Raw genomic sequence first — 10,000 nt, 5'->3', positions numbered from 1 at the left:
AGGTGGGTACGGCAGAATGAAAGAGAGCTTATTCCGGTGACGAGCCGTCGCTCCTCTCCCTCATCTCGACCATGGGCCCGCGGAGCCGCGAGCGTCGGGCTGGAGCAGTACAGAGCACTAATGACAGCAGCGCCCTCAGCAAGAGTTCCCTGGCCGCGCATGGGTACGTACTCGACCCCTTTGCCGCGCTGCTCGTTCCGGGAACTGCGCGGCGCGCGCCGCTCATCCACCGCGGCTACTACGTCCGCGCACGCGCCGTGGGGCATTGCGTACGCGCCTTCCTGGAACGGACGTGCGCGGCTCCGAGTGCTCTTCGACCTCAGATCTTGTCGCTGGGAGCGGGTTCAGATTCGATGTATTTTCGCCTGAAATCTGCGGGCCATTTGGCCGGGACTGCAGTCTGGGAAGTAGATTTTCCGGACGTGGCCCGGCGCAAGGCAGAGAAGATTCAAGATACGCCGGAGCTGTGCGCGTTAACTGGGCCTTTCCAGACCAGGGCGTCCGCGCTGTGCTTTGAGAGTGTGGACTACCACCTCCTAGGGGTGGACCTGCGACAGCTCTCGCGTTTGGACGAGGCCCTGGCCGCCGCTGGCCTTAACGCGGCCGCACCCACTCTGCTTCTAGCTGAGGCTGTGCTGACCTACCTTGAGCCGAAAGATGCCGCGGCCCTCATCGCCTGGGCAGCCCAGCGTTTTTCTGATGCCATTTTCGTGACCTACGAGCAGATGAGGCCGCATGACGCCTTTGGGCAGGTCATGCAGCAGCATTTTCGGCAGCTCAGTTCTCCCCTGCATGGCCTAGACCGCTTTCCCGACGTGGAGGCCCAGAAGCACCGCTTCCTTCAGGCTGGCTGGACTGCCTGCTCTGCCGTGGACATGAATGAATTCTATCGCTGCTTTCTCCCCTCAGAAGAATGCCAGCGCGTGGAGAATCTTGAACCTTTTGATGAGTTTGAGGAGTGGCATTTGAAGTGCGCCCACTATTTCATTCTGGCCGCTTCTAGGGGACACACTCTTTTCGAAACTCTGGTGTTTCCACCCTCAGAGATGTTTCCTCGAATAGATCCTGCTTCTCCATCAGGCGTCTTCCCTGCCAGTGTAGTCACTAGTGACAGCAAAGGCCCAAACCTTAAGAGATATGGGCATGCCTCTGTCCTTTTGAACCGAAACATTATTCTTAGTGCAGGAGGATTTGGAGAGCAGGAAGGGCGGCATTGCCGAGTGAGCAAGTTTCACTTGCTTTCAAGATATGGTGACTTCGAATGGAAAAGCAACCAAATATGCAGTTGTGAGACTGGAGCCCAGTGGGATGGGCGCCTTTATCACACCATGACGAGACTTTCAGATACTGAGGTTTTGGTTCTTGGAGGGAGACTGTCCCCAGTAACCCCAGCGTTGGAGATTCTCCAACTTGGTATCTCTAAGAGTAAGGATAATACGACTAAGGATCTAAATGTAACAATAACAAAGGCGGATCCAGAAGATTCCACGTTGTCATGTTGGCGGCATTCAACAACAGAAGTGTCCTATGACAATCAGAAATACTTGTTTGTGTATGGGGGTCGAAGTGTGGTAGAACCTGTACTAAGTGACTGGCATTTCCTACATACGGGGACAATGGCTTGGGTCAATATCCCAGTAGTGGGGGAAGCACCTGAAGGTCGGCATTCACACAGTGCCTGCAGCTGGCAAGGGGGAGCCCTTATTGCTGGAGGTCTGGGTGCTTCTGAGGAGCCACTAAGCTCTGTACTCTTTCTAAAACCAATCTCTTGTGGATTCCTCTGGGAATCCATAATCATCCAGCCTCCCATTACACCAAGGTATTCCCACACAGCTCATGTGCTCAATGGGAAGCTTCTACTAGTTGGAGGGGTCTGGATTCATTCTTCCTCAGTTCCTGGGGTGACTATAATTGATTTGACTACAGGATTGAGCTCTGAGTATCAGATTGACACAACATGTGTGCCATGGCCATTAATGTTACACAATCATACCAGCATCCTCCTTCCTGAAGAGCAGCAGCTCCTGCTCCTTGGAGGTGGTGGGAACTGCTTTTCCTTTGGCACCTACTTAAACCCCCATACAGTGACATTAGGCCTTTCTTCCTTACGTGCTGGACAGTAGGACTGAACTTTTTATATATTGACGACCCACTTAGACAATAAAAGTTTGCACAAACAGGATTTGACTGCGTCTATAGACACTACCAATCCTTCCTTCCCCGTTTTTTCCTTCTCATTAGCACTACTATCCAGTGCAGAACGTGAAAGAGTTTGTTAAACACATACCAACATTCAGAGAGATGACACAAAAATAAAACACGAGTAGGCCTATCTGAAGAGATTGGCCATACAGTCCTAGAGTAGGAATTGGGGAGCCTTTGGATCCCTTTGTGTCTAGTTTATTGATTTTCCTCATCTAAGTTTATCCATTTATGGAGTTAGAGTGACTGTTAGCCTAAGTCAAGTGAAAAGTTTTCCACTCTAAGGCTTTGAAAAAGTTTAAAACAGATCCTTGGTGAGAATACAAAGTTGATAACTCTGGTTTCTCTTTGGAGTACAAAAAGCTTTTGCTTTTTTCTAAAGATTTCCATGGAGAAGAACAGTAATGAGTTTTAAACTAATTTTCGAGGCCTTGTTTTTATGAGACTCCCTTTAAAAAAGAAGAATACAAACTTGAATATAGCTGAAGAGACATGGCTTGACCTATTCTTCATGTATGAAATCTGAAATGAACCCCATTACTTTATCAGATATGGATATTAATAAACCCTAGGAAACAAAGGGCTTAACAGCTTGGCATCTGGCAAGGCTATGCGTGGGCCAGATACTAAATAACTGGGAGGAATACAATCAGAAGGCAGAAAGGCTGCTCTGTATTTCTTGTTTCTAAATTCACACCACAGACTGCCTCCAACTTGCAGGAAGGATCAAAGCAGAATGTTGATGAAAATGAGTGTTCTCAGCTTGTAGTAGTTAGTTCTAGAATTCTAACCTGGGTGACTTAAAAGTCCAGGTTATACCTTCCATTATGCTACTTCTCAGATGGTGCCATCAACCTTTTTTTTTTTTTTTTCATTAGTTTTGGTGAGGGGAGAGAAAAGGTGGTGGGGGCATGATTGTCAAGAGAATGTGGATGTGAGCCAGACCTACATTATTAGTAGTGTGTGGTGCCTCTTGAGTATTGCCCGGTGTGGTGCATTATGAGTAACTGGGCTTGTTCTCTTCAGAGGAATTACCTGTATTTTCTGTAAGTGATTACCAGATTAAGCATGCCCTCCACCTTTAACCCTATACATGCATCATACTCAGTTAAGGAATTATTCACTTCTCAAGCTCTACTCATTAGAACACTTAGAAGTTTTGTCAGCAGCATTTACTCTCTACCTCTGGAGCAGCACTCAGTATGGACTAGTGCTGGATCCAAGTTTCATAACTGGGATAATTAGAGATGTGGGCCAGATTGAGAACTGAAGTTGGACAATGATTTTCGCTTCTCCAACTGAGCTGAATATTTTTGTTATAAAATTCTGGTATGGAGCCTGGTGCAATTATGAGAGTCAATGAAAGGTTTTATACCTCATTTAGTGATTGCACTTCTTTTTAGACCAGAAAAACTAGTTAGAGAAGGAAGACTTTCTCATTTTGAGTATCTACTCTGTCAGGGTCTCAAAAACAGTGTATCATACCACTGAGGATATGTAAACAAAGTTAAGAACAATTCTTCTAGGATATGTTCTTCAAAAGCCAGTGCTGTCACTTCTTTGAGTGCTTTCTGGATTTTACCATCAACTATCCATTTTTTGTCTTTCTGTAAGTTTACTCCTCCTTAGTGATATTAGGAAATTGACATATAACAATAATGTTCCAGTGCCCAAGGACTGTTTGGTCTTCTCTTTCTGTGATCTTAGACCTTGAAGTCCCGGTTTATTCTCTATGCGTTTGTAATCCCAAACCCAACACTGAACAGCCCATGCCTACTCTGGGACCCATCCTACATGATATCTTTTGGAAAATACTCTCATATGGCAGCCCCAAATGTAGCCAACTATTTCTTTTCCTTTGGGAGAGAAACCTGTACTCTGGAGAATCTGGTGAACATGAGAACTAGTCACTAAGGTGAGTTCTTACTCATAGGGATCCAATAATGTCTAATGTGACATTAAAACTAAACTCAGTTTTTGAATGCAGTAATGAAGGGGATATAAAATAGCATTACACTGGCAAGGAGGGTCATAAGTCCTGGCTAATCATGTTTGGACTTGATGTTTAAGGAGAGAATGAAAATATGTCAAGCAAAAATTATGAAACTTTTAATCAGCTTCAGAGTAGATTGAGATTTCCTTGGATGTCAATAATTACGTAAACAAAAAATTTCTGTCTTTCCACAGTTTAAAGACTGTTCACTTATCTTTCTTGGTCAATGACATAAAGCATTTGGCTGGGAAGGGGCAATTCCTTGACTATGGAAGGAATTGGGTATATCTAGTTCATTTCACTATCCCCAAAATACTTGATGCTTAATAAATACTTACTGGATGGAGGTTCAATTTGACACTCAAATAAATTAATATTGAATATTACTATTGTACATACTATGCACAAACAGATGTCAATATTCATTTAACTAGTGTGGGGGGAGCATTGAAGTTTTTAAAGACCTCCTATTGAAGAGTTTTTAAAATTCAACTGTTTCAACATGGGTAAATGTGGTAGGCTTCCTGGTGTTACTCCTAGCTTTATAGATTACACCCAAAACCTCTCTGATTGCAATTTCCAGCTGATCTTCATGCCTCTTTGCTCAGCAATGAACCATGTTTACCCCATATCCTTTGCAAATGAAATGAGTTAACTTTGCCAAAAGGCTAATCTGAGGATGTAGGAACATGCAATTAAATGTGCTCATGAACACAAACACACAGGATCTTACTAGGATGTGGTGATGCTTCACTGGGCATGACTTGGTGTGTAACTCTCAAAGTTTAATACAGAGAGAGGAAAAAACTTGCCCTAATATTTATGCAAAAAGTTATTTGCCACCTAAATGGCAGTCTAAAGCTAGAAAATAAATTGCAGATTTAGGATATGATACTACATTCTGATTTTCTCATTCCCTAGCCTTTGTCCCCGTTTTTAGGCTTTTCATTAGAGCTTCTCAACATCTGATTCATATGTAGACTTACTATTTCAGAAAAATTTAGTAAAGCAGATCTTATGTATGGCTATATCAGCAACTTAAACAGTACTTAAGAGGAAAAAACCAACTTTCCCATCTTTCCTTTCCTTCTAAAAACAACTGAAAAGGCAGTCTAGACCTCAGTAAACGGAATTTATATTTGGACAACTGAATCCAGCCAACAATTTTTTTTTTTTTTTTTGAGAGGGAAGTGGGTGAGAGGGCAGAGTGAGAGGGAGAGAGTATCGTAAGCAAGCTCCATGCCCAGCATGGAGCCTGACGTGGGGCTCAATCTCACAACCCTGGGATAACGACCTGAGCTGAAATCAGAAGTTGGATGCTTAATCAGCTGAGCCACCCAGGGCCCTCCAGCGAACAATTTTTATTTCCAAGGCATAACACATAGTAAATGTTCAATTAATGCACATGAAGAATGGATTTATGTTTGATTCAGGCTAAAATTAATAATAAATAGTGAGTTATAATGTTAAAATCAGAGATTATCCCAGAAAATAAAAATATATTGTAAAGTCATAGTAATTAGTTTGGTATTGGTGCCAGAATAGACAAATAGATTGAAGAAACAAAGAATTCAAGAATATCTGTATATTCTTGTATATGGGTGCCTGGGTGGCTCAGTAGGTTAAGTGTCTGCCTTTGGCTCAGGTTATGATCCTGGGCTCTCTGCTCAGTGGGGGGCCTGCTTCTTCTACTCCCTCTGCTTCTTCTACTCCACTCTGCCTGTTTGTACTCTCTTTCTCTGTGTCAAGTTAATAAATATAATCTTAAAAAAAAAAAAAAAGAATAGGTTGTATAGTAAAGTGACATTCAGACCTGTGATGAATGGCTGGACTCTTAAGTATATGTACAGTTTGGTACTACTTGGCTAATCATTTGTGAAAAGTGATGTCAGCTTCCTACTTCTCACAAAACACAATCACATATTCCAGGTGGATTAAAGACCAGACTTAAAAAACAAAGCCAAACTAAATTATATGAGCATAAGAACAAGTATAAAAGAGTATATTTATAATCTTAGGTGTAGGAAAGGCCTACATACATATATACCATATAAACCAATTTTTAAAAAAAATCTGATAACTATCCATGTAAAACTTCAGAGCAATAAGGAAAATACATTCTTCCCTCTCCACAGGGTCAGGTCATAGGAAAACTTGTTTTCCTTTTTTTTATTCAGTCCCTAGAATTAAGATGCATGTGACTCATTCCTCTGTTTCTCAGTACTAGTTTTTGAGATAGGTTAACAATGGGAAATTTGGATAACATAAAGTGAAGCTTTCAGTTGACCAAAGCAACTCATTCATTCATTCATCCATTCAGTAGTTAGTATTCTAAGTGGGATAGATCAGTGAACCAAATAATCCTTTGTGGAATTTGCAGCCTAGCAAGTGGAGACAAGAAGCTAAACAACAAAGATAATAAATACATATTATATTAGAAATGATAAGGACTGTGGAAATAAGAGAAGGTATAATAGGATAGGGGGGATCAGGAGTGCATGGGGATAGGGGTAACACGTTACAATAACTAAAAAGGGTGGACAGGAGCACTCTATGGAGCCATGAAATTTGGGAAGGTAATAGAGTTAACTAAGAAGATTATTAAGGAACGAGTGTTTCGGGTAGGGGGAATAGCCAGAGCAAAGCTCCTTAAGAAATTCAGTGTAAGAACTTTAGCTTTGATCTGGGTGAAAAGGAGGGCTGTGTAGGGTATTGACTCACATTTTTTAAAAAGACTTATTTATTTGAGAGAGAGCATATGAAGGGGGGGGGAGGGCAGAGGGGACAGGAGGTGCAGAGGGAGAGAATCTCAGGAAGATTCCCTGCCAAGCACAGAGACTAACATGGGGCTTGATTTCAGGACTCTGAAATCATGACCTGAGCAGAAATCAAGAATGAGACACCCAACTGACTGAGCCACCCAAGGGGCCCCTATTTGACTCACATTTTTAAAGGATCCCTTTGGACATCATAAGAGGAATAGATTGTAGGAGGTCAAGAGTAAAAGCAGGGAGACCTGTAGTAAAGCTGTTGGAGTCATAAAGATGAAAGAAGATGGGGATTCAACTGGAGTGGTGAAAAATGGTGGGATTGGGGTATATTCTGAAGGAAGAGCTAACAAAATTACCTAATGGACTGGGTATGGAATATGATGAAAAGGGAGGAATGAAGAATGAGCTCTAAGACTTTAGTCCAAAGGAACTGGAAGATTGGAGTTGCCATCACCAAAAGGTGGTGCAAATTTGTGGGGGCAGTAGTGGGGGTAGATCGGGGTTCAGGTTGGATATATTAACTTTGCCATGTCAGTTAGACATCCAAATGGAGAGTCACTTACTCAAATATCTATTTTATAACCTTCCTCCTTATTCTCTACATTCACTCATTTTTTCCTTTGCCTTCTGTAAATAGCCAGACCAAACACAAGAATGGAACTGTCAAATAAAAATGACTGAATTGGAAACACAAATCCTAACTTGAAGAATAAGAGGGGCAAATCCTCTATGAGATGGCCCATGCCTGGCTGCTCCTGGCTCTCAGAGCCCTTCTTAGAGCACTTTCATTCATATTCACTGTCTTGTTTTTTTCTGATTTTAACTTCTTTATTAATATTTGCTATGCATGCTGTGTAATTTTCCATTAGTAGATCTTTTCATAAAGCCAGAGTCTGACATTCCCTATGTCACAAGCCTCACCCCCTGCTATACCTCCTCCTCTTACTTGAGATCCCAGTTATGTGGAACTACACCTGAGTCTCCAAATACCTCCATTCTTTTGCTTACAGTGTTATCCCTATGAGACTCTTGATGCTTCTCTTCTTACCTTACTCTTAACCTGTGTATACAACTCCTGCTTGACTTTCAAAGCTTATCTTTTTTTTTTTTTTTAAGATTTATTTACTTAAGAGAGAGAGAGAGAGCACAAGTGGGAGGCAGGGGCAGAGGGAGGAGGGAAAAATAGTCTGAGCCCAGGGCCAGATGTGGGGCTTGATCCTGTGACCCCGAGATCATGAACTGAGCCAAAACCAAGAGTGGGATGTTAAACCAATTGCATTACCCAAGCACCTCTTGAAGCTTATCTTTGAAAAACATTCCATGATTTTAATACCCTTCCCCTTTCAGGCTGGGATGGGTTACCCTTCTATATTACAATACACCTTGTAAATATCCTCCATATTGCACTTACCATACTGTCTTATAATCTGTTTTCTAGTCTGTCTTCTCACTGCAGATTTAACTCCCTGAGGGCAGGAATAATATCTTATTCATCTTATATTCCCAGCACCTGAAACTATAAACACTGAAACTGAACAAGGATCTCTCATTGTAGGTGTTTAACTTCTTGGAGCCAATCCTTTCTTATACCCTTTCAGTATAATAATCTTATGCCACTGGCTTCCTGTAGAAGAATAGAGAAACATCAGTGAAGAATAATGACAAAATAACAACAACAACAAAAACAAAACCACAAACTCCTGTCATGCAAGCCTATGCCGTTGGTCATAAACTCAGAAAGAATCGTCCAGAACCTTTAGAATACAGCTGTGATTATACACATCTGTTTTCAGGAACCCCATTCTTAGTCCTGCTGCTTCCTCCATCTCCCACTCAGACATCTGGTGAGTAGTAATAAAGATAAGTCATCTGAGATATTGAATTTTTTGTATTATTTTGAGGAAGATCAGTCTATTAACCACATTCTAACTATTAAGAAGATCCACTCAGTAGTGACTTGAACCTGCAACTTACCCTCTAGCCCAATATATTTTGAAATTTTCAGTTTGGGTTAAGATTCACCAGTGGTCACTTTTGGTTTGAGCTAACCACCTAGATTCCTACTAGTGTCGATTCAGCTAGAACAGTACAACCTGTGGCTTCTGTACCCTGCTATGTGTTAGCCAACAATTCATTTTAAAACACTTACTGTCATTTATTGTATAAGACATATACGCTCATTATAGAAATATTTGAAAAGCAAAATATGCTACATTTAAACATTTTCTAAGACTTGCCAACCATGCTACAGTTGCATTGTTTCCCTTCTTACAAGTTCTGAATAAAAATCCTTTCACCACTATAAAGAAAGGTAACCTCGGGGGGATAAAATCAAGTTGTTCATTGTTTCTGAGCATGTCTTGTTCAGCTGGTATCTACATGACAATTTCTTAGTTGATGAATTCCTCTTTGATAAGTGATTGCCTTCTCTTTCCTGCATTGATAAGAGTAATGTCAAGTTCCTAAGATTACTAAGATTATGAAACTAAGAAATATATATATATATATATATATATATATATATATATATATATATATTTTTTTTTTTTTTTTTTTTTTTTTTTTTTTTAAAGAAAGCACTATGCCCAAGGTGGTACTTGATGTCAGGACCCTGAGATCAAGAGTTGCATGTTCTTCCAACTGAGTCAGCCAGGTGTCCTATATGGTATTATTCATAGCATTTTCTTTCTTTCTTTCTTTCTTTCTTTCTTTCTTTCTTTCTTTTTTTAAGATTTTATTTATTTGACGGAGAGAGACAGTGAGAGAGGGAACACAAAGCAGGAGAAGTGGGAGAGGGAGAAGCAGGCTTCCTGCTGAGCAGAGAGCCCTATGTGGGGCTCAATCCCAGGACCCTGGGATCATATCCTGAGCTGAAGGCAGATGCTTAACGACTGAGCCACCCAGGTGCCCCAGCATTTTCTTTTTTTACAAGATGAGAAATATGGTCTGCAAAATCTGGAAAGACCTGCAAATAGCCTGCAAGTGAAGAATCAAAGTTCTGCTACTCAGGATGGAAAGGAAGTAAAATATAAAC

General features: G+C 41.4%; 1 protein-coding gene and 1 non-coding gene across 2 annotated transcripts; both read left to right on the top strand.

The window, feature by feature from the left end:
* The first annotated feature begins 71 nt into the window (after positions 1-71).
* Positions 72-2,182, top strand: LCMT2 (leucine carboxyl methyltransferase 2). Its single transcript, XM_059181321.1, has one exon. It carries the CDS (start codon positions 72-74, stop codon positions 2,121-2,123), a length of 2,052 nt encoding a protein of 683 aa, XP_059037304.1. The 3' UTR covers positions 2,124-2,182.
* Positions 2,183-2,534: 352 nt separating this feature from the next.
* LOC131837372 (U5 spliceosomal RNA) lies at positions 2,535-2,648 on the top strand. Its single transcript, XR_009355986.1, has one exon. It is a non-coding gene; the product is annotated as a U5 spliceosomal RNA (small nuclear RNA).
* The last annotated feature ends 7,352 nt before the right edge of the window (positions 2,649-10,000 follow it).

Source organism: Mustela lutreola, chromosome 7 (assembly GCF_030435805.1).
Source record: "Mustela lutreola isolate mMusLut2 chromosome 7, mMusLut2.pri, whole genome shotgun sequence".
Taxonomy (NCBI): domain Eukaryota; kingdom Metazoa; phylum Chordata; class Mammalia; order Carnivora; family Mustelidae; genus Mustela; species Mustela lutreola.
Note: the sequence above shows the minus strand (reverse complement) of the source record. Positions and strands in the feature narration are given on the sequence as shown.

Bases quoted from the DNA above. Each gene is read 5' to 3' on its own strand.
- LCMT2 (XM_059181321.1), top strand. From the start codon at position 72: ATGGGCCCGCGGAGCCGCGAGCGTCGGGCTGGAGCAGTACAGAGCACT.